Source organism: Ranitomeya imitator, chromosome 4 (assembly GCF_032444005.1).
Source record: "Ranitomeya imitator isolate aRanImi1 chromosome 4, aRanImi1.pri, whole genome shotgun sequence".
Lineage (NCBI taxonomy): Eukaryota > Metazoa > Chordata > Amphibia > Anura > Dendrobatidae > Ranitomeya > Ranitomeya imitator.
In genome coordinates, this window is record NC_091285.1 from 291713486 (window position 1) to 291739438 (window position 25953).

At 42.5% G+C, this 25953-nt stretch overlaps 1 protein-coding gene across 3 annotated transcripts in view; it reads right to left on the reverse strand.

Moving 5' to 3' along the window:
* Positions 1–25953, reverse strand: part of PPHLN1 (periphilin 1) — a 166444-nt gene that overhangs the window by 61614 nt on the left and 78877 nt on the right. For all 3 annotated transcript variants that reach the window (XM_069764751.1, XM_069764752.1, XM_069764750.1), the window contains 3 exons: positions 15410–15492; positions 14441–14563; positions 12600–12740 (listed from right to left, as the gene is read on the reverse strand). In XM_069764751.1, coding sequence (XP_069620852.1) covers positions 12600–12740; positions 14441–14563; positions 15410–15492 — 347 coding nt within the window. The remainder of the gene's footprint in view (positions 1–12599; positions 12741–14440; positions 14564–15409; positions 15493–25953) is intronic.

Genomic DNA, 25953 nt, shown 5'->3' on the forward strand with positions numbered 1-25953 from the left:
ACATCACCTGATCTGCTACACCTAATAATAATAATAATCTTTATTTTTATATAGCGCTAACATATTCCGCAGCGCTTTACAATTTGCACACATTATCATCGCTGTCCCTGATGGGGCTCACAATCTAAATTCCCTATCTGTATGTCTTTGGAATGTGGAGGAAACCGGAGAACCCGGAGGAAACCCACGCAAACACAGGGAGAACATACAAACTCTTTGCAGATGTTGTCCTTGGTGGGGTTTGAACCCAGGACCCCAGCGCCGCATGGCTACAGTGCTAACCACTGAGCCACTGTGCTGCTCATAAACATTCAAGTTTACATGGCTTGGAGGTGGAAAATCTACATAAAAATGATGATATGGTCAAAGTAATCACTTGCCTAATAATTGTGCACACACAGTGTATAAAACAGTGACATATGATGAGCTGGGATAGTTTTCCAATTTTAGCTTTCTTGCAGCCAAGGACATTAGAATTAGTCACATATCATATGCAGCTTTTCTTGTTCTCATTTTGCACTTTGGCAGGAAAATGCTTGGCTCATTAATCAAAGATAACATTTTTGTTATATTAAGGAGAGGGGAGATTAACACTCTCTCTATAGTATACAAATTTTATGGTATGTCTGTCCTATCTCTAAAATGATATACTCATTGTATACACCCCCATACACTTTGGAGAGTTTTTGGCTGAATGATCTTCCCAACTCTCCCATATACAGAAGCACTTGTTCGGTAATTCACCCGTGTTTTTTTTTTTTATAAGAGTCTCTGCCAGACATTTCAGGTGATTGATTATGTCTCTGTAGAACAAAAGGATCAGCAGTCCAAAATCAGACATGTCACGTGCTTAACTCCCCCGACAATCATCAGTCGGTAAAAAATGTCGATAATGGTCCATTCGGCTGATGTCAGCTTAATATTTATGGGGGCCTTAAAGTCCCATTTAGAGAGGCAAATCCTGGCTGTCAAATCTTAGCCAGTCGGCAGTTGTTTAATGACCTGTTTGTTTTAGACAGACTGTAATGGGCACTTGCATGTGCACAGAACGATTGTTAATATGATTATCTCATTGCGTTTCGCTCGTTCTTCTGGTGATTCTTGCCCCGCTTGGATCATTGGCCTTTCTAAATGAACCTGTCCAATTGGGATCAGTCTGATTACGTCGGTTCTAAGCAGGATGCTCTGTACAGAGATGCAGCAAGTGTGTAACCCGATTGTAGCTCCCAAGAGCAATGCAAAGGCCCATCTATAATAGGGAGACCGGAAGGTGTACACATCCATCGTATGATTGTAACAATTTCTGAATGCTATTGCTAATTGCTTGAATAAAAAAACGCTTTGTGTAAACAGCTTCAGAACAATGACTGAAGGATATAAGCATATAGTAACATATGCCTGATACTTCCTCCTCCAGGTAATTGTCACTGAACAGAATTTGCAATTGAATGCATGGTGCCTTGCTCAGCCAGGTGAACAGTTAAGATGATTGATTCTATAGTGGAAAACACATTTAAGGAGTCTTTTTGAACCCTTACATGTAACCCTAATATATTTCTATAACATATGTATGTACAGTACTACACAGTATTTTTCTACACCTGTCTAAAATGTTTGCAAAGTAATCCTACTTTATAAAATAGAAGGGTTAAAGGGAACCTGTCAGCAGGATGGTGCATAGTAACCTGCAGACAGTGTCAGGTTGGCGCCGTTATACTGATGAAAATGATACCTTGGGTGATGAAATCTGTCTTGTGGCTGTTTCTGAATCTTTATTTTCAGCTTTGTATTAGGGCAGGAGAACCTCATTAAGGCGGGCTGCTGACAGGGCACTGATCCCTCACTGACCGGCCCCCAAGTTTGCATAATGAATAAGAGCACCTACTGACTAAAAAAAAAATAACGCTTCTGCAGACAGGTGCCAGCTGTGGCGCCTGCGCTGCAGCATAACCGCATGGTTACTGTGCACTTATTCACTTTTGCAAATTTACTTGAGCGAGGTAAAAAAAAAAAAGTAATTTTGAAAATGGCGCCTGCCGCGCAGTAGCAGCTATCGGTTTGTATAGAGATCTCCTAGAGCTGCTACTACTGCATGGGCGGCGCACTCTTGGTGGAGGACATTTTTTTCCTTCTCCAGCAAGATGGCGCCACCTTCACAGTAGCAGCTCTAGATCTCTATACAAACCCATAGCTGTTACTATGCGGCAGGCGCCATTTTCAAGTAAGGCTATGTGCACACGTTCAGGAATTCATGCAGAAAATTCCTGTGGAAATCCGGACATTTCTGCCAGATTTCCGCATGAAATCCGCATGCGCTTTTTTTGCGCGGTTTTTGCCAGACATTTCCCAATGCATTAGACAGTGGGAAATCCGCAAAAAAACGGCAAAATGAATGAACAGGTTCATTACTTTTCCGCAATGCGTTTTTCATGTGGAAAAACGCACATCATGTCCACAGAAATTGCGGACTCCATTATAAATGATGGGATGCTTAATGTATGCAGATTATTTGCGGTTTTATAGCGTTTTTATAGCGCAAAAACGCTAAAAAACCGCAAATAATCTGCAACGTGTGCACATAGCCTAAATCTGCAAAAGTGAAAGTACAAAGTAACCATGCGATTATGCTGCAGCGCAGGGGCCACGGCCGGCACCTGCCTGCAGAAGCATTTTTTTTTTTATTCAGTATATTAGGTATTCATTATGCAAACTAGGGGGCAGGACAGTGAGAGCAGTGACCTGTCAGCAGTCTGCATTATATCTAATCCGAGCACCACATACACCAGCCCCACCTTAGGGCATGAGAATCTCATTAATACAAAATTGAAAATAAAGATTAAGAAACAACCACAAGATGGATTTCATCACCAGGTATCATTGTCATCAGTATAACGGCACCGACCTGACACTGTCTGTAGGTTACTGTGCACAATCCTGCTGACAGGTTTTCCTTTAACATTTCTTTTTTTAGCGATTTAAAAAAAGGTGAGTGAATGAAAGAGAAATCTAAATCAAATCAATATTTGGTGTGACCACAATTTTTGAAGGAACTCGGCAGGACAAATGCTTCTGTTTCTCCTATTTACAACTCCCCCAACATGAAAATTGCAACATCAATGGAGAAAATTTGCAGAATTATTACAGGATCGAGAGACATGTTAATGATATCCAAGTCATGAAAAATGGAAACAAAATTTTCAAAGCATCTTGATTTATGCATTATTGTGTATGAGAGCCACATGAAGAAATACATATACTTAAAAGCCTTGGCATGCTATCAATGAGGTTATTTATGGTTGACTGAGGATTGCTCTGCCACACTGAATGCACTTGACACGCAAATCAAGATCCGCTGCTGGCAGCTCCTTTTGCAACTGCCGACCAATGATGTCCCAGATCTACTCAAAAGGGAGACAAGACCGGAGACAATGCAGGCTATGGTAGCAGGCTTAGGCCATGTAGGCTACCACACACCAACATGCTGTCTAGCTCTGTTGTGTTGAATAATGGCTTTGGTGACATTTTGGAGAAATGGCTGTATGTTGTTCATGGTTTGTTTCCATTTTGTCTTCATTGGCATATTATCAACACATGCCTATCGATCCATCATTTCATAACTTTTCCTTCTTGGCGTTTCAATTTCAATGTTGAGGAGTGCATACAGAGTAGGCAATACCTACTACTTGAAGAAGAGTTGGTAAGCTAAAGTAGCTACAATAAAAGTAGAGTTGTTGGCCTAAACTTTTTCGACACTTCAGCTCCAGTTCAATAATGACTCACATGTAATAGTCATTAACATAATTCTTGTAGTAAAATGGTTAGAAAATGAAATTAGATTAAAATCTGATTACAATTTTCTAGATTTTTAAGAAAGTATAAGTACCCAATGCATTTAATCTATCAATTCTACAATATTAATAATATATAGCATTTCTTATTTTATGTTAAATTGAAGTGAGTACACTTATACCAACTCCAAAGCCCTGTTACTAGGTGATCAGTTAAACAAACCGACCTATACATGCTCACTACATAGACAGTCACCTGTGAATGAGTTCCAAAACAGGGCATCTACAAATAGTTTAAATCACCTTAAAACTGTGCTGTATACAGCGGCTTACCCTTCATAGCGGCAGACATGTGTGGGGGTGGGGGCAATAACACTACTGTCGTCACAATTTTATCATTGAATAGAACATCGACTCCCTGCTGCACCATTCAGGACTGTGGAGCCATTACATGGGTTTGTGGTGGCGATCATACTGTGGGGGTTTGTGGATCCATCATTCTGTGTAGAGAGGTGTGGGGTCAACATACTGTGTATGGGGACCTTCGTACTGTGTGGAGGGCTGTGGGTGCATCATACTGTTTGTGGGTGGGTTGTTGGGGCCATCATACTGTGTGTGGGGGGAATTTGCGGGTCAATAAACTACGTTTTGTTGACTATGGGAGCCATTCTACTATGAGTGGGGGTAGGTGCCTTCAGGGCAACATCCTATGGATGGCTTTATACTGTGTTCAAAAGAACTGTGGGGACATCATACTTTCGGGGGCACTCTGTCGGCATCATACTTTGTTGAGGGCACTGCTTGTGTGTGTGTGTGGGGAGGGGGGGTCATCACACTGTGCATGTAGGGGGAGGGCTATTGGGTGAGATTGTGGAAGGGGATTCGCCATGAGGAGGAGTCATACTGTGGAGGGGTACTCTCTGGTTGGTGTGTGATACTGTGCGTGGGGAAGCATCGTACCCTGTAAGCGCCATGAAAAAGGTATCTTAATGAGCGAGAAAAGTCAATAAGGGCAAAATTGTTGTGTATTTGCAGCAATAAATGTCACTCTCCCTCTTTTTAAAAGATAGACAGTATGACCCTGCTTACCCTGCCAAATAGTCTTTTGGTCTGGGGAGAGGTGTGTGTGTAACAATTAGGACTTTTGGTACTGGGCCCTGTGATTTCTATGTACGCCCATGGCTGCATAAATCGCATTATCTTGCTAATACAGATAACCTAACCAACAACATAACTCCTAAATTCCAGTTCTTATACCGAAGGAAGGACAGAGCTGTACTATTATCAGACTAGTCTAGAAACGTGGATTTGGCAACAATCTTGTCTAAGTCTTGTTTTAATTATGGCAGCGAGACAGCCAGGGGAAGCTTTCTGTAACAGTAACTGAAGGATATTTGAAGCTGCCTCAATAAGGATGTCTGTGCATGAAAAGGGGCCATACTGTATGTGCAGATGGATGTGTTTGTAGAGGAAATTCTTAGCTGGAGCCCTTTCTTGAAGTATATTTTTCAAAAATCAGCAGAAAAATGTACGGAAAGAATGACCTGTTCACATTTCTCCAGGGAACACAAACAAGAGGTTCTGTGCTAATAAGATTTAATGAATTTCTAAGGGAAATAAGATCATGAAATAAAAGTGAAAATGTAAAGACAGGAGGATAAATAAAGAGACAGTCGCAGATTTGTGGGTGAACTCAGTGTAGTTATGAAATGTTAATCAGGGTTAAGGACTACATGTCACAACGTTACCTCCTAACAATGCAGATCCTGTGGAGGGAGAATCTAGCAAAGATAATTAACATCCAGATAGAAAAGCAGGGTTGGCCCCTTTTCCCGAATGAACCAACAATAATCGCATGAGTTGCCCCCAAGGTAGGTAACTACACGCACGGTATATCAACTATATAGTACATTGGTGTGATTTCATGAATAAGGGGCACACAAATGACAATCTGGTTCCTGAAAGTCTCTGCATGAACCGGCCCCTGCTCAAGTCCCTAATAAATCTAATTAGCAGAGTATTTCCTGCAAGTATTGACCAAAATATGGTTAGTGAAATAGCAATAATACGGTGCAGAGACCCCGCATGCTAGTTGGGAGCTAGAACAAGGATTATTCTGTTGAATGGATATCATTTATTCTGCAATGACAAAGATATGCTTTTAGTTGGATGGTGAAATCAGTGGAGCAGAAATGTGCAGTGTGGAGCTCAACCAAAATAAACAGTTCACAAGTCTCTGGGCCAAGAGGTTGAAAGCTTACCTTCCACACATTTATTTAATGCCGGTGTTTATGTAGACATTTATATATCGCACTCCCAACAGGAAAAAGAAGAAAATATTTCAGAACGCCACTTCAAAATACAGACGATAAAATGTAAATAAAATACTGCATGTGGGCAGCGTTTCTGTGTATAGGAAAGGAGAATACTCCGAGGCTTCATTAAACTGTTTATTGCCTTATACATTTTATCTAACATGCACTTTCAAGAGACTAGCCTTTGATGCTTAGGGCCTTTTCTTTTCTTTCTTTTTTTAAGTGCAGCAAGAAGGAAAAAGAGCAAGCATAAAAAATAAAATGGAAAACATATACGGTAGTATTGTCTGGTCTGATTAGGTATGTATTGGTACAATAAAACAGTACTGCATCAGTAATATGAATAAGAATCATTAAGGAGTGAGTAAAATAAATAATATGTAGACCATATTAAAGAGTTGTTACTAAAATCAAAATATAGTCCAATACGGAACACATTTATTCACTTGTGCCAATATAATTCATTTTTAAATCTCCTCCGTCTTGCACAAATTACCCTCTACACTCCTAAAGATGCCCTCCAAACTCCATTTACCCTGCAGCTGCCAGTGGAACTGACTGTAGGTCTAGTATTCCTGGTCAATCTTGAGGGCTTCCTGCTAGTATAGTGTAGCGCTGGGTCATGTCTACAACTGAGCTGCTACTGTAGGGGATGACTTCACAAGTAGGAGCGATGCCTCCTTCATAGTGCTCATGCTTGGAAGCAGTGGTGCCTGTGCATTGCTAATTAAGATAAGTGATGCAATACAACGTGGGGGTATTCGCAGGCGGCGAGGGGAGCGATATACAGCAGGATGGGGCTTTACATACAGGGGGCTGAGAGGAGAGATACACTGTAGGATAGGGCTGCATAAAGAGTTGCCAGCTGCTGACAGACCAGTGATGTGAAACCGCAAATACCGCTTTGTTGATGCATATGACTGAAGATACATCATTACATTGATGGCCGGACCCCATACAATACAAGAAATTGTTACCATCCACCTTTCGTATCTCCCCTATTAACTCATAGATTGTAAGCTTGTGAGCAGGGCCCTCACTCCTCTTGGTATGTTTGATTTATGTACAGTATTATTGTTATGCTGTAATGTCTTTTACTGTCTGTACAAGTCGCCTCTAAAATGTAAAGTGCTGCGGAATATGTTGGCGCTACAGAAATAAAATTCTTATTGTTGTAAGATAATCTTCTGCCATATTGATCAGCAAAGTAGCATTTGCTGTTTCATATCACTGATATGTCAGCAACAGGCAACAAACAGAACTCTGCACTGCCTAGTTATTACAAGTGTGTGGAGAAATGCAGGAAAGATGAGCTTTGCCATGAACCAGCTAACAATAATATAAAACCACACTGAAACTGTACCGCTATAAATAGCAGAAGATCAGTCAGAGTACTGTACTGTAGCAGATAGTGAACAGAAACATTAGAAGAATTCTACAATTGGTTTAGCTTGATTGTAACTCAGAGGTGGGGCTAGTCAGGAGTACACAGGTGAGAGTGAGGGATCTGCAGCACTGAGTAGAAGCAAGTGCAGCTGGGAAATGCAGATTGGGCAGAAAAGACGACCGCCCATTCTGCTATGTAAAGCTGGATACATAGAGTGGCAGATAGAGATGAAAAAAACATAAAAAAACAAAATAACTATGTTGCGCTGAGTTTGTAACAATAAGTATGATTTACTGTGCTTTTGTGAAAAATAATGGAAGTCTGGAAATAGCACTTTAAAGGGTGTGTTCACACAGTTCTTTCTGCTGAGATTTTGAAGCAGTAAAACTTGAGGCATTCAAAAAGCAAGAGTTAAGGTACCGTTACACTAAACGACTTACCAACGATCACGACCAGCGATACGACCTGGCCGTGATCGTTGGTAAGTCGTTATGTGGTCGCTGGGGAGCTGTCACACAGACCGCTCTCTCCAGCGACCATCGATCCGGGGAAAACTTCGGCATCGTTGAAACTGTCTTCAACGATGCCGAAGTCCCCGGGTAACCAGGGTAAACATCGGGTTACTAAGTGCAGGGCCGCGCTTAGTAACCCGATATTTACCCTGGTTACCATTGTAAAAGTTAAAAAAAAAAAAAAAAAAAAAAAAACACTACATACTTACATTCCGATGTCTGTCACGTCCCCCGCCGTCAGCTTCCCGCACTGACTGTGTCAGCGCCGGCCGTAAAGCAGAGCACAACGGTGACGTCACCGCTGTGCTCTGCTTTACGGCCAGCGGCGCTGACAGTCAGTGCAGGGAAGCTGACGGCGGGGGACGTGACAGACATCGGAATGTAAGTATGTAGTGTTTTTTTTTTTTACCCTGGTTACAAGTGAACACATCGCTGGATCGGCGTCACACACGCCGATCCAGAGATGACAGCGGCCAAAAAAAGGTCCTGATCATTCCCCAGCGATCAACGATCTCCCAGCAGGGGCCTGATCGTTGGTCGCTGTCACACATAAGGAGATCGTTAGCGAGATCGTTGCTACGTCACAAAAAAGCGTGACGTTGCAACGATATCGTTAACGATATCGTTATGTGTGAAGGTACCTTTAGGCTATGTGCCCAGGTTGCAGAATCTAAGCAGAATTTTCCTCATCAAAACTGGACTCCCTTGCCAGGATATCCGCTTGTATTTTTCTAGCGTTTTTATCGCGTATTTGTTGCCTTTTTTTTCTCGTTTTATTTCATGCGTCCCAATACAATTCTATAGCGGCGAAATCGCAGCGATTCCGCAAAATTGATGAACATGCTGCATTTTTTTCCGCGATGCGTTTCCGCTGCACAACCATTGCCAAATTCCATTAAAAATACTGGGATGCATTTTGTAAGCGTTTTTTGAAGCATTTCTGCAGTGGAAAAACGCTGTAAAAATGCTTAAAAAACGCAACGTGGGCACATAGCCTTAAGGTTGAAGGGTTTCTGCTTGAAAAATTCAACACAAAAGCACAGTGTGAACGCATACAAGTAAGAACCTAAAAAATGGAGTTCTATACATAATCATTTTAAAAATAAAAGTAATACTTACATATAATAGTGATACAAAGTCTAATTGAATGAAGCACAGCCGCAGGACATAAAACCCTAGTGAAAAACACATGGGTCCAAGGTATGAAGGATAGTAGTAAACATCATTATGATATTATATGTAATAAAGTATTCCTTTTATTTTTTTAAAAAATGTGTATAGAACTCCATTTTTTTAGGTTCTTAGATTGGGAGTATACACTCACTATCCTTCTACTCACATGGGCGAATACAAATATCCATTTAGATTATTGTACTTTCAATTATAGTCATCTCTGGGAGTTTTCTAATATATCAATATACAAGTAAACCCTGGTTAGTAAATGGGAATTGAGAGAATATAGAACATGAAATAAAATAAAGGAAAGTGCACCATCCTCATGCTGAATTGTGATCCCAGTAATACTGGCTCTCTTAATACAGGGTGAGGTGTGGAAAGTAAGCTACAGAGATATTTTATATCTAAAATTCATTGCTGGCTTTTAACTCGGAACATGATTCATAAAGCCTTTCCATGGAAAATGTCAGGCAAGGAACACTTCATCCAAAAGAACAAGAATATCAGAGGGAAGAAAGGGAACGGCTGAATGCACAGGCTCTGAAGTCACCCCTGACACAAAAGCTGTAAAGTCCATTTATTATCACAGCTATAATGAAATGTTCTGTACATAGTAACAGTCATTTTTACAGTATTTATTAAAGACACAAATATTTTTGGGCAGATTCAGCTTTTTTTTCCCAAAGCAATCACAGCATCGCTTTAATTTTACCCATTACACTAAAATAGGCTGGATCCACCATTATCGTCCGACAGTGTAATGTATATGGGGGTCTCCCAAATCTCCCAAACAAATGCTGTGGATCCGGCCAGCTTGTTGAATTCAATGGCCTAACCATTTGCTCTTTGAGTGGCAAGCTATGCCGAGATGATTCTGGTTCAGCAGCTCGCTCATAGAGAACACGGGATGTTTTTGTGTATAGAGAAGTCGGGAACGCTATCGGTCAGCCATCTAATAAATGAGTCCTCGTTGGTCGCTATGGACAAAGACTGCTTTTGTTCTTGATAGTTTGGATGAATAAGGCCTACTATCTTTTGGCTCAGCTTGATTTCATTGTATGGAGACATTGCTGTCAATCCAGATGCTGAAAATCTGTAGAGAGCGAAAACTTCTCATAACAAAGGGTTTGCTATATTTTTATGCAGTCTGGTAATCCTGTAAGCTGTATATATCAGCCCGAGTCTCGTAGGGTGTTAACATGCAATGTTCCTGCTCACTGACAACAGACTTCTTAAAATGGTGTAGACATACCCTAGCAGTACATGTTCGCAAACTTCATAGATTTTTACATTACAAATAAATGAGTGCCATACAATGAATAAGGCTGTGTAATGGCAATCCTGCCCAGACATCAGGACCGCGGCGTGCTGATATTCTGCAATGGTAACCGGGTATGACACTCCTTCCCATCACTGTGAAGCCCAGCTGTTGGGTGCCCTACACAGGAGACCATGATTTGTGCTACACACTACAGTAAATTAGACAAGCAAGAGATCAAAAAATATTGGAAAAAACACAGAAACATTTAAAACCTCATCTTACCTGGCATCTGTGAAAGTCTGATGTATGAAAATATAAAAATTATTTAACCCATTCCCAGGTAAACACTGTACATAATAATGTCTGACCATCGAACTTCCTCCAAGCATGCAATAAAAAGCAACAATAGATTGTATGTCCCATAAAATGATGGTAATGACTACAAAGGTTACGCTGAATATGGTGACACCAACTAAACAGTGTGAGGGGTTTGTTCACATCACTAGGAATGTTTTTCCCATTTTTCAGGACACTGCATGTTACAATGAATGGTGTCATTCAAAATGATAACTCATCCCTGCACAAAAGAGGCACTTACACGACTATCGAGCTATGGTTCTCAGAAGAAGGGGAGGTACAAAAAGGTTTAGGAAGGAGTTCAAGATGTTTCGCAGGACAACTATACATGAGCGTATGACTTACTAGGAAACATGCATGGGAGACCCCTCGCTCGGGAACTTTATGTATCAGAACTGAGAATGCTTCTGTAGCAGCGGTTCCAGGGGATATGGGTGGTCCGTGCAATAAATGGGCAGCCATTTAATTCAAGTTTCAGGATCCCATCTTCAGCAGCACACCACTCCCCTGTCTCCCATCTTTCTGAAGGGCGGCAAGCTCTTTATGATTGACAGTTTGTGTCAATTGCTAAACTGCTGGTGCGAGCTGTCCGCAATCCGATAGTAAAGGTGGCCGGTAACTTTGGCAACAAGTGAACTGCAGAATTAAAAATACCTCTGTTCTTGAGTCACAAGCCAACTTTTAAGAGGTAAATTACAAACGTCCTTGTTTTTACAAGCACTTTACAATTTCATCCAATATATTGATAGGTTTGGATGAGACAGCCCCGTTAACCGACACCATACAATATTACAACTTGGTGAACAATACTAATCACAAAGGCTGAGAGTTGATGGACATTATGTTTTTCTTTCAATGGCTTGTCTTTGTGAAAACTCACATTAATCAGAGACAATGGGGCTGGATCTGAAGCCTTGCCATAGGTGCGGCGCTTATTTGCATATGGCGGTGGACAAGTAGGAGGTGAATTTGCTAAGCTATGGTGAAATACTAGACACATTTGGGAAGCTTGGAAATACACAACCAAGAAAATATTACCATTGCTTGATATAAGTGGGTATTCACGAAAAAATATATGACTCGCAAAAACAGTGAATGACCACAAACAAAACATAAAAATATATTAAAAGGGTATGGATTTTATTGATACATACATTTAAAACACAGTAAAATAATGTGAAACAAAACACAGAAAAATAAGAAAGTTCACAACAAACGTATTCATAAGACATATACAGTAGGGGCTAATTGCTATGTTCTCATTACACTAGCTATCTACATAATGAAATATAGTATAAACCTATCAAAATAGACCAATAATGTATAAATACATATGTAAATAGATAAGCTGTATATATGTATGTAAAACAACATATCATAAAAGAGAAAACTAGCATATGATTCAGGACCCCAGGACTCCGACGTATGTTTCACCCTTGGTTTTCTCAAGGAGTGTGATGAGAACATAGCAATTCGCTCCTCCTACATAGATTTCTTGTGAATACCTTTGTTGTGAATATTCTTATTATTCCTGTGTATTGCTTACCAATATTTTAATGCATTTTAATTGTATGTATCAATAAAATCTATACCTTATAATGTATTTTGTTTGTGGTCATTCACTTTTTTATGTAGTCACATTTAGGAAGCTGTTGATACTGAGAAGTGTTGGATGCAGATTAGCAGTGGGAAACCATGACAAGTTACCTTCATGAATAACAAAGATATAAAGAAATACAAAAGGACAGTGACTCTATATTGAATGCTAACATGGTCTGGTAACGTGTAACATTCTCATCTTACCTCTTCGATCTCCTTTGTTTTTGCTGCAATTACTTTTGAGCGGCTGCCAAGTGGAGACATTTCATAGAGGTCTGGATTGCCAGAAATGCCTGCCTCCATGTCTGCTGTCTGATCAACATATAATGCAGAGGATGAGCCAGCCTTAGAAAGAGAAGTACAACAGCTTACTAGATGAGCATCTTTCAGTATTCGCTGTCTTATGGGGATGATGACCATATCTAGGTCTATGTGGGTCTGTTTACTCTGCCCTGAGCTGAGAATTCTGCTCCTGAAATATAGCGAAGATTGCCAATAGCCAGATACTATATAGAGCAATGATGACAACATAACCCCTTCTGTCAGGTGCGGCTTTGCCACGGAGAGATCTATATTCACATCCCAACCAGCTAGAACAGTACCAATATGTGGACATGGCTACATCTGATAAGGTCACATTTAAGAGAAGCTGGCACTTACAGAAACACTATTCACCTGTAGTTATATTGGTAAACTGCATAGAAATAACATTTTAATGGAGCAGTGGTTAGAGAGAGAAAATGAAGTTATATTTTCCCTGCAGCTGCTTACTTCCAGTCATTGATAAGGTGCAAGGATTGGTTACAGTTACCGCTCACTAAACAGTGAGCACCATGTAATCACCCACCTGCACTTTGATTGACAGCGTTCTCTGCATTCACATACTGCACAGCAGGCTGTCAATCAATATGCTGTGTAGTGATCGATGACTGACAGCCCACTGTACCACCCCAATGACTGGAAATGACTGGCGGCAGAGTGAATATATCTTCATTTTCTACATGTAGCCGCTCTTACAGGAAGCCTGCCCGACATGATTTAAAAGCTATTTGAGTGCAAATTACTCCTATATCTTACAAGAAAACAGTGTTTCTGGAGGTGACAAATTCCCTTAAATTATTTTGAGATTATCATACAATAGGAATACTCCTGTAGTCTTTTGAGGCAAAAAGGCTATCTAAAATTTAACCATGTAATTTGATAGTTCAGCCCAAGGCAATAAATTAATCATGCATAGCTAATCTGATGATCAATATGGCATAGGGAGATATCTACACGTTAGAACATCTTATTATGGCCATGCAAGAAAGGGTAAGGAATAGTGATGAGCGAATATACTTGTTACTCGACATTTCCCGAGCATGCTCGGGGGTCCTCCGAGTATTTTTTAGTGCTCGGAGATTTAGTTTTCACTGCCTCAGCTGGATGATTTACAGCTACTAGAAAGCTTGATTACATGTGGGGATTCCCTAGCAACCAGGCAACCCCCACATGTACTTATGCTGGCTAACAGATGTAAATCATTCAGCTGCAGCGATGAAAACTAAATCTCCGAGTACTCGGAGGTCACCTGAGCGCGCTCAAGAAATATTCGCTCATCACTAGTAAGGAAAGATTTCCTACTATGCCAGTGAGGTCTCTGCGCAGAAGACGCCATGCCTCCGCACTATACATTTTTATGCATATAACCTAGTAATGTCATACAAATGTAACTGGTGAGCTTCCAACTGCCAGGAGTTGGAGAATGACCCAAAGCGGGACCAGCTGCTGAGACCAAGACTAGGCAGACTGGAGCAGAATGGGATATGTGGTTATGCAAGCAATCTGCACAAGAAAAACTGACTAAACACTGTAAGTACAACAATCACAGAAATAGTTTATATCTCAGGATTTTGCAGAAAAACATGTGAATGTGTTCAAATCCGCTACAGGCAACGAGCTTCAAATTGCTTGTAGAGAAAGCCAAAGCTCTGACATAAGTCAGAAAAAGACATGTCGGTATTATTCAATGTCACTGAGAAAATGTCATTAAAAATAAGAAGTACCTTTATAATTTCTTCTGCTGCATCAGGTAAGTTACTTTCGGACCCTTTCTCAAATACCCACTTGGAAGCAGCTTCTATGAAAGCACTCTCTGCCAGACGACTTGCCTTCTCTAATTCTACATTCTGTAAAGATAAAATCAAATACTTTATTATGGGACAGACAAGAGTTCATAACTTGTAAGCAATCAAACATTATCATCTGCAGAACATATCCTGAGAAATGGAATGTTTGCATGTCTCAAGGTGGCCGTCGACATTAGATGGCTGTCGGCCAAACAAAGTTTCAGCTGATCATCTGATCGACAGCCATCTCAATCACATCTCTCATATACAAGAGTGGTCCCATGTTCTATATGAGAAAGTCACTGACTGCCATCTCAGACATATCTCCCCTATGTAGGAGCGCTTTATTATATTTTTAAGGGCACCTTGTCTGGAAGTGCTGCTTTAGAGGGAAGTCTGGAGAGATGAGCGCTGGCCATGAAATCTTATCATGGCGTCTGTACTACTTGGAGCCAAAAGACATGTGAACGACTTGAATCAGAGAAAATATTACCAATAAGATACCTGTTTATTTGTGATGTTGCCTGCCTCTCATCAGTGATTTGATTTCTGTATATACTGCAGTCTGGAGATGGTTGGTAACAACAACAGCCAGTATCTCCTTACCATTGTTAAACATATACAGGGAGTTGTAGGTTCATGGTATAAAATTTGATATGGGGCTGACCTGACATTACAATTGATCGCTGTACTTAGCTTGGTGCTGTATTCATGTACTTATAGTGGTTCTGGTGACGTATGCATGCAGGTACTCAACATTTTTTGTGGCCTTTGGAAGAAAAATGTTGAGCACCCCTACGCTAAGCAGTCATACATCACATTACATGACACACATTCAGCCTTTTATGCTTACAGAAATTATAACAAAACATAACATTACAGAAAAAAATGTACAGGTAAAACTACCTTTGCTGGAGGAATGCCTACTGAGCTGGATGGTGACGCATCTTTAGAAGATCGTAGAGCATGTGTGCCAGGTCGCTCTTTACCTATAATACAAACAGTGTTACAGAAGTACAACACCAAATAAACAGTATAATAAATAGGATATCACCCTATAATGCGATTAAAACCTACTCAAGAGATAAGGTGTATAAACAAAAATGCAAAAACATAATAAAAAATTATTTATTAATAATACTGAAATACATACATAACATGTAAAAAGAGGGGGGAAAAGAACAACAGACAATGCAAAAAACCTAAGTGCTATAATTGGAATGGGTATATTAACCAAATCATGAACTACCATTTTATCAGAAAAAAACACATTACAAGTAGCCTATATAGGTACATTTGCAAACATACATTCATCAAGTCAGAAAGGCATAGGCAATAGAGTAAAGAGAATAATTATATCCTTATAATATTCAAAGTCCACACCCAGTAATTTCCTGTATGCTCCAACGCACGTTTCGTCTGATAATGGCTTTTTTTTACAAGGAGTGAAAGGAAGTAGAAAGGGGGAAATATTTATAAGCCGCACAAACCAATCAGGAACAAAGGTTCCCAAAGAAAATCAAGTGGCATAGTTATTTTAATTTATTTATTAAATACCATACAAAACAAATACAAAAAGTCCCTCCTAATAAAAGACTAATTAAAATAAGGCATATATTATTAAACGCTATAGGAATCATGCATTCCACCTGAAACGCACGTTACACTGCCCCCAGACCGGAAGTGATCGGAGAAACTACGGCGTAGAATAATTGCCAATAATGCACAAATCCCTAAATCGAGATGCGCCGAAGTATAAAGAAGCATATCGCCACACAATCACACCAAGAGGAGCAAATAAACATCACATTCCACACCGCTAAAGTGCAGCACGGACTGGAAGTAACAGATGGGCTCCACAGTGGAGCGCACGTGACCTCTGGACCGGAAGAGAAAAAAACGGATGACGTATTTACAAGGAACTAATAGCTCCTGCATTGCGTACTAAGACCAATGCAAAGCGGAAATATCAATGCGTCCCATAGTGGAACGCAAGCGACATACAAATAAGGAATAAACAGCAGGATAGCGTGTTCCATTAGGAACACATAGAATATATATGCAGTATAAAAGAATGTGTACTAAAAGAAGGGGAAACCTAATGAAAACTAAATATGGTAAGTAACTACCTAATCATACATAATACAAGGTCCATACAATTGAATAATAATAGTTATAGTGGACTGTTGCTCCAAGGTGTTTTCAGATGAAATAGGGATTTTTGTGTACTCACCGTAAAATCCCTTTCTCCGAGCCATTCATTGGGGGACACAGACCGTGGGTGTATTCTGCTGCCACTAGGAGGCTGACACTAAGTGGTACAAAGAAAGTTTTGTCCTCCTCTGCAGTATACACCCCCTTGCTGGCTCTCAGCTAACCAGTTCGGTGCAAAAGCAGTAGGAGAACAATAACATACGAGACTATACCATGTCAAATTATATATATATATATATATAATATAATATATGTGTGTGTGTGTATATATATATATATATATATATATATATATATATATATATATATATATATATATATATATATATATATATATATCAGTATAGAATGTCAAATTATAAAAACAAGCACAAAGGGTGAGAGCCGTGTCCCCCCAATGAGTGGCTCGGAGAAAATGATTTTTTTGGTGCGTACACAAAAATCCCCATTTCTCCTTCGCCTCATTGGGGGACACAGACCGTGGGACGTCCCAAAGCAGTCCCTGAGTGGGGACAACAGCAGATCAGGCCCTGTGTAACCGCTACTTACAAGTGCGCCACCGCGGCCTGCAGAGTCCGCCTGCGGCAGTCTGGGAATTATAGTGCTTCAAGGATGCATGCGGACTGGACGAACATGTAAAACTGACAAGACGTGCCTTGCTGACGCCTGGTGTCTTGAACCCAGGAAAACCTTGATCGATCGAGTGGAGTGAAAATAGGCTGACATCTAACACGGAAGGACTTCTGGATGTGTGAAGAAACCACTAGGCTAACATGGCCGTAGAAACGGCTAAGCCCTTCCTGAAAACGTCAGGAAGCCCAAATGAAGTGTCCATCCTCTGGAAGTACGCCGACCTCGACACGTACGTATTCAGGGCCCTCACATTGTCCAGGGTATGGGGAACCCATTCCGTTTTATGGACCGGAGCGGAAGGAGAAGAGGGAAAAACGGGTCCGTCGTAACAGTGGAAATACGATACCACCTTTGTAACAAGAGACAAGGACGGCCTGAGGACAACCTTGCCCGGATGGTAATAAGGAAAAAGGACTGAAGGAGCAGAGCGGCCAGCTCTGAAGACACATCTGAATGACATGATTGCAGAGAAAAAAAGGGATGGTGGACATCGCAGTATAGCAAAGTCTATCCAGATCACAAAGAGTCTACTGTAAGACTCCCAGAACTATTAAAGACCCAAAGTGTAAAGACATACGACAGGGAGAGACCACATGTGAAAACTCTGCGAGAAAGTCCCTACTTGCAGTTTTGTTGCAATAAGGTGGAAAAATACTAGGTCCACCAAACAAAAGAACCTAACACCTGACTTGGCCAGTGCGGATCTCCCAGGAACACTGGGGCCTTCCTGCTTCCTAAAAGCCCTCTGGAAGAGGCGTGATGGAGCTGGTATCACAAAAGAAGCAGAGCATGCACTGCGATGGCTTTTGGGTCTCGAGGTCGAACCATGAACTTGACTACATTGGTGTCCATTCGATCTACATCTGGAGTGCTCCAGTGAAGGCAGATATGTCGGAAGACTTCCGGAAGAATTTCCCACTCACATGAGATGACCCTGGCGGCAGAGGAAAAACTGCCGGTCAGAGTTCTACTCCTGGAATGAGTACTGCCGAGATCACCGAATGACAGATCTCGGCCCATCAGAGAGTGTGAGGAACGTAGGTCAAGGTGCCTGACCATGGGTACCTGCTAGATGATAGACGTATGGCACCGCCGAGACAATATCCAACTGAATTTGGATGGGGAGACGTGCCAAAAAGCATTGGGCATGCTGTAGGAGCAGAGGTACTGTTGGTGATCCCAAGAAAACTGATCGGGAGACTGGATTCCCGAGATAATCAGAGGCCTTGAGCAGTGTGGTGACACTCCGTAGTAACTAGTAAGTATTGAACCGGGAGAAAGGATCTCCCCGGATGAAAAAGACGCTCAGACTACCCTCTGGAAACCTGTGTGCCCTGCAAAAAGCAAGCAAAGCGAAGGGAACAGTCTCCATTGCTATTATTCTTCCTAGGGATCCTCATAACCGATCGGATGGAATGAGGGCAGGAACGGACCGGGGCTGAAATTCAGCCGTCCTGAGAACCAACTTTGTTTAATGACGTAGCAGAGAAGATAGCCCACAACCAGACAGGCCGTTCTGGTATTTGCCAGAATAGCCGGATGGCCATTCTGACCCGGAATGAGGGGATGAGTGGCCAAGAGCGGAGGTTCCCTGTTGAAGGACCAACAGCCTTGTCTCAAGGGAGGATTACCAACCCTCTGGAGGTGACCAGGATCATCCGTAAACACGATATCTGCTGGGCTGGAAATGACATAGAACAGTCTAAGCCTATCCGCCAGCCCAGGTGAAGAAGGTTATCGTAAGGTACATATAGACGGGCTCAGCGTAGACCTGGAAGAACAGCTGGAAGTCGAGCAGATAGAGCAGGACGGCCACATACACAGAGTGCCAAAGGGACATGACAGCCACCATGATAATGGCGAACACTCTGGGAGCAGTAGCAAAGCCGAAGGGCAATATCGTGACTTGCCTGTTCAAGCTTGTTAAACGTTAGAGGTCCAGGATCAGTGTTCCTTTTCGGTCCCCTTTTTTTGGAACCAAGATCCCTTAGATCTAGACTGTGCTGGACAACTCTTCCACTGTTGGTTGGATCTATAGGAAGCCTGCGATCCCTTGTTCGTGCATGTGGAACCCCTCCCTGCTCACCAAATAAGCGACCACTCTGGGAGTGATGTCAGAGGGTTTTTTTTTTTTTTTACGCGGAGTACGATTACGTTATCTGATCCATCAAGCCCTATTGAATGAAATGGCATTCGCTGCAGAAAGCGCTCCGCAACTAGCCGCATTCAAAGAGGAGTGCACCACAAAGTCTCCCGCTCAAGAGGTTTGATTGGCCACCTGTACTGTCTCCGGAAAAGAACAACTGTTCTGAATCAAACAAATATAGACCAACACTGGAACCATTAGGGTAAGTTCACACAGGACTTTTTTGCTGCGCATTTTTGCTGCGTATTTTTATGCTAATTTAGGTGCGTTTTTGGTGCATTTTTTGGTGCGTTTTTGGTGCATTTTTTAGTGCGTTTTTTTTTCTCTTTTTCCAGGCTAATGTCCTTGGATTTTCAGCAGCAAAAATGCAGCAAATAATGATACCTGCGTTTTTGCTGCATTTTTTTTCAACACCAATTCAAGTCAATGGGTGAAAAAACGCAGCAAAAACGCTGAAAGAAGTGACATGCTCTATGTCAAAAAAACGCAGCAAAGCACAAAATACTGATCAAACAAAAAACCAATGTGTGCGCATTAGATTTCTGAAATCTCATAGGCTTTGCTGGTACTGTAAAAGCAGCTGAAAATTAGCATAAAAAACCGCAGCAAAAAAGTCCTGTGTGAACTTACCCCAAGTAACAAAAGCTACATAGACCAAACACCCTGTGGTGAGGTCTATAACACAATTACATAGGACACTCCTATGCGTTGTGGACACTACTCCAATTTTTTTTTTTTTATTGTGAATCAAAGTAGCTAAGGTCTCCGGCCAGGGGACCATTGCTGTGACAACCCGTGCGGGGCTAAAGAAAGGCAGAGCGCTGAACTCGAGGCCACAAGACGGAACGAGTCAGATTGTTTGACAGTTCGTGGTATGTTTAAAAGATGATCCATTGGGCAGGGATACTGGTAGGTATACCAAAGGAGTTAAGCTGCTAGGTAGCAAAGTGCGAGGTGCCTCCAGCAGGTGAAGAAAAAAAACAATGTCTTGAGTTGCTGCAGTCACTGAACGTGCAGGGATAAAATGATGAACCCTCAATCAACCATCCTCTTAACAGGGAGGTGGAGAGGGATCGTCCACCTCTACGCATCATACGTTAAATAGTGGCGATGCAGTGGGGGATTGCTCGGACGTCAAAAGGAGGGCGTCTGTACATCTACAGAAATCAAGTCCCCTGGAGGACCGGGTTGACATCAGACCCGGCTGTAGCAGAGTATACGTGCAGGCGACACTCCATGTGCTGATTTGATGATGGTGTGAGATCGGTGTCCTTTGAAGGACCCGTTGCCCAGAGTATACAGTTGTGGCCAAAAGTATTGACACCCCTGCAATTCTGTCAGATAATACTCAGTTTCTTCCTGAAAATGATTGCAAAAGCAAATTATTTGGTATTATTATCTTCATTTAATTTGTTTTAAATGAAAAACACAAAAGAGAATGAAGCAAAAAACAAAACATTGATCATTTCACACAAAACTCCAAAAATGGGCCAGACAAAAGTATTGGCACCCTCCGCCTAATACTTGGTTGCACAACCTTTAGCCAAAATAACTGCGACCAACCGCTTCCGGTAACCATCAATGAGTTTCTTACAATGCTCTGCTGGCATTTTAGACCATTCTTCTTTGGCAAACTGCTCCAGGTCCCTGATATTTGAAGGGTGCCTTCTCCAAACTGCCATTTTTAGATCTCTCCACTGGTGTTCCATGGGATTCAGGTCTGGACTCATTGCTGGCCACCTTAGAAGTCTCCAGTGCTTTTTCTCAAACCATTTTCTAGTGCTTTTTGAAGTGTGTTTTGGGTCATTGTCCTGCTGGAAGACCCATGACCTCTGAGGGAGACCAAGCTTTCTCACACTGGGCCCTAAATTATGCTGCAAAATTTGTTGGTAGTCTTCAGACTTCATAATGTCATGCACACAGTCAAGCAGTCCAGTGCCAGAGGCAGCAAAGCAACCGGAAAACATCAGGGAACCTCCGCCATGTTTGACTGTAGGGACTGTGTTCTTTTCTTTGAATGCCTCTTTTTTTCTCCTGTAAACTCTATGTTGATGCCTTTGCCCAAAAAGCTCTACTTTTGTCTCATCTGACCAGAGAACATTCTTCCAAAACGTTTTAGGATTTTTCAGGTAAGTTTTGGCAAAATCCAGCCTGGCTTTTTTATGTCTCGGTGTAAGAAGTGGGGTCTTCCTGGGTCTCCTACCATACAGTCCCTTTTCATTCAGACGCTGACGGATAGTACGGGTTGACACGGTTGTACCCTCGGACTGCAGGGCAGCCTGAACTTGTCTGGATGTTAGTCAAGGTTCTTTATCCAACATCCGCACAATCTTGCGTTGAAATCTATGTTAATTTTTCTTTTCTGTCCACATCTAGGGAGGTTAGCCACAGTGCCATGGGCTTTAAACTTCTTGATGACACTGCGCACGGTAGACACAGGAACATTCAGGTTTTTGGAGATGGACTTGTAGCCTTGAGATTGCTCATGCTTCCTCACAATGTGGTTTCTCAAGTCCTCAGACAGTTCTTTGGTCTTCTTTCTTTTCTCCATGCTCAATGTGGTACACACAAGGACACAGGACAGCGGTTGAGTCAACGTTAATCCATGTCAACTGGCTGCAAGTGTGATTTAGTTATTGCCAACACCTGTTAGTTGCCACAGGTAAGTTACCGGTGCTGATAATTACAGAAATTAGAGAAGCATCACATGATTTTTCAAACAGTGCCAATACTTTTGTCCACCCCCTTTTTAATGTTTGGTGTGGAATTATATCCAATTTGGCTTTAGGACAATTATGTTTGTGTTTTTTCATTTAAGACAAATTAAATGAAGATAATAATAACAAAGAATTTGTGTTTGCAATCATTTTCAGGAAGAAACTGAGTATTATCTGGCAGAATTGCAGGGGTGTCAATACTTTTGGCCACAACTGTAGGTGGAGGCAACACTTCATGTGCTCATTTGATGATGGAGTGAGATCGGTGTCCTTTGAAGGACCCGTTGCCCAGAGTATACGTGGAGGCGACACTCCATGTGCTCATTCGATGATGGTGTGAGGAGATCGGTGTCCTTTGAAGGACCCGTCGCTCTTATAAACAGTTAAACCAGGCATAGCATCTGGTGTCGCTTGAAGAGGCATCTGTTTCTACAGCAAGTCCATTTGCGATTGTTTATGGTGGTGCCGGAACCCTGGCCTCCTATGCTGTAAAAAACAAATTATTATTATTTATTATTATAGCGGCATTTATTCTATGGTGCTTTACATGTGAGGAGGGGTATAGATAATAAAAACAGGTACAATATGCACTACTAAGGAGTTTATCTCCGTTTGGAGTCTTTGTCAATCCACAGAGATTGGATGATGGTCTAAATAGGTGAATCCAGCTTGTGCTGAGGCATTGGAGAGTCCAGATCCAAGGTCACCTCCGATTCAGATGCGGAGTCTAGTTCTCGGCAAATCATTGGTGAGGGGGATCAAGAAATGAAGCTCCCGTTTTATAGACGCCTGTACGTTTCTAGAATACTTGCGGCCCCTGCTAGCCGACTGCTCCCATGTAGGAGAGGATCCATGTGTATATTGGTCCTGTGAGCACTCCGAACCACAGCGGGTTCACATAGGGATACAATCTCCTGGTCAGAGAAGCCATGGATTGCGGCAGTGACGAAGCCACTCAGAGGAACTAGGTTCTCTGGGAAAAAAACTGGGATCGGCGGCGGAGGGCTCCTGCGCTAATTTGAAGTAGGTACTCTGGGAAAGGTGACAGGCTTCGGGCTGGTTATGCAAGATGTCTGTACGTTTCTATGCCTTTCAGACTAGGGTATACTGGTCATGTACATTTAAGACCAGGGAATTCTGGTTATGTACTTTTTAGACCAGGGAATGCTGGTCATGTACCTTAAAAGACCAGGGAATGCTGGTCATGTGCCTTTAAGACCAGCTTTAGGACCAGGGCCAGGAATGCTGGATTTAGCGTTTATGCTGGTCGTGTGCCTTTAAGACTAGGTTTAGGACCAGGGAATACTGGGCACAGGGTTTTGCTGATCGACTAGGCATAGTTTCGATTATGCACCTCTGTATGCTGGCAGAGGAGGAGTGAGGGGGGGGGGGGCGGAGCGGCATCTCCCTACCCGGATCCTGAGTCCCCCGTCGGCGTTGGATTAGTCTCTCCAGCACTGAATACCGCCGGGCCCGATGCAGCAGCCGCTTCCGGATTTACACAGCTCCACAGCTGTCTGGAAGCGGCAGGAGGATGAATATGGCCGCCGAGAACATGCTGTGTTCTCATCCTGAACTAGAAGTGCCTGAATAAGGGGCGGAGACATAACGGGCTGGCCTAGCATGGGCAGAGGCTCCGGGTTGCGGCCTACACGAACCCGAAGCAGGGGGCTAAATTTTTGGTGGTGGCGGGTGCCGAGTGGGAAAAAAGGGGAAAACGACCCGTCGCTGCAAAAAAGGAAAGAGAAAAATCGCCGGTTGTGCAGAGCCCTCCAGCAGCTAGATTCTCGGCACTTACCCAGGAAGCTGCCGCAAGGCGGAGTATGCAGCTCTGTTCAGCAGGTAAGGGAAGTTAGAAGAGATCCTCCGCTGTTTGTGCAGTGCAGGGATAAAGAGGAACACTCAATCCATCGTCCCTTTAGCAGGGAGGTGGAGAGGTACCGTCCGCCTCCTTGTACCATCCGCTTTCAACAGTGGTGGTGTAGTGGGGCTGCTTGGACGCCATAGAGAAGGGGGCCTCTGTACATCCAAAGGGATAATCACCTAGGAGGGGACAGGACTGAATGTCCGGCAATAGGCCTGGCTGGGGAGGGGAAGAGGATACATGGAGGCGACACTCCATGTGCTTGTCCGTTCAGGGTGTGGGGAGATCGGTGCCCTTGAAGGGGCCCGTCGCCCCTAAGAATCAGCTCAGGCGTGGCATTCCACGTCGCAGGAGAGGTTTCGGAGAGGCGACACTCTCCGTGCTCGCCTGTTGATGGTTCGGGGAGATCGCAATCTTGAAAGGATCCGATGCCACTTCATTGCAGAAGGTAAAATCAAAAATGTAAAGGGTAAAAATAAAATAATAAAGAGTTTTGGGTCTGAATAGCAGACCCGTCCGTGTGCCTCCTATAGACACTAAGCAAGAACTGGTTAGCTGAGAGCCAGCAGGAGGGTGTACACTGCAGGGGAGGAGCTAACTTTCTTTGTATCACTTAGTGTCAGCCTCCTAGTGGCAGCAGCATACACCCACGATCTGTTTCCCCCAATGAGGCGAAGGAGAAAGTAAATTTTTCATTTCATTTGGAAATCAGAGCAGCAGTCTACCAGGAAATTTTAGAGCACTTCTCTCTGCAGAGAAGCTTTTTGAAAATGAAATTTTCATTCTCCAGCAGGACTTGGCAGCTATCCACACTGCCAAAAGTACCAATGGAATTTGGGCCTAAATTTTGATAGAAAGCAGGGCCGTTTCAGAGGACATTAGAATTACTAATGAGCAGTTTTATGACTAAATACTATGTAACAAAAATCACCCCAGATTGTGGGAAAACCCCTTCTCGATCTCTAGGTTGCCCCTTGTAAAATAATAAGACTCATGCTGGAACGGTTCTAGTGGCACTGGTTCTCCCGGGGATCAATTAACAATGTAAGTCATGTGAGCCCTGGGAGAGCCAGTGCCGACACTTCTGGAACAACGTCGGCCCTGGAGGTCAGTATAGGTCTTATTATTTTACAACGGGAAAACATAAGGATTGAGATGGGGTAGTCCAAAATGTGGATGACCGTTTAAAAGAGTAGCTTTTTTAAATAAATGCATTAGAAAACTACACATGGTATAACTAAGGTCTTATCATTCCAAGGCGATATGACAACTGCTAGTAAATTCATGGAGGGTTCTCACATATTACATAGCCTTTTCTTTAAGAGAGAACACAAGTTTTCTATTTGGTATCTATTGGCCTAAAGCAGGGGTAGGGAACTTCAGGCCTGCAGGCTGTTTGCAACCCTCAATGGCCTTTTATCCGTGGTTCTAAGTACTTGGGCAAGTAGACTTCTTGCTCTGTGAGCCGGCGCATGCAATGAAAGATTACGCCCTGACACCAGTTCCAGGGTCAGGAGGTATTTTGTGGGCAAAGTTAATATGCAATTTGTACGGCCGCCCAAATGATGGTACAAATATCCAAATGGCTCTTGGCAGGAAAAGATTCCCCACCCTTGGCCTGAAGCATCCAGAAATGTGCTCTAATCAATGCGGGACAAATACTCAGCTTAGAAAGAAGGGTCTTCGGCCCAGCAAATATCATGCACCATCACTAGAAACCTTTTCTTCAGATCTTCACCAAATAACAGAGCAATAAAATCAAATTGGTGTTGAACACTCTATAAACCATGACACCAAGCTTCACCTATACAATGAAAGGTTGAGTTTTGGGTAAATTGCCATGTTTACTGGGCATTTCTTCCCAAGGCAGACCTAG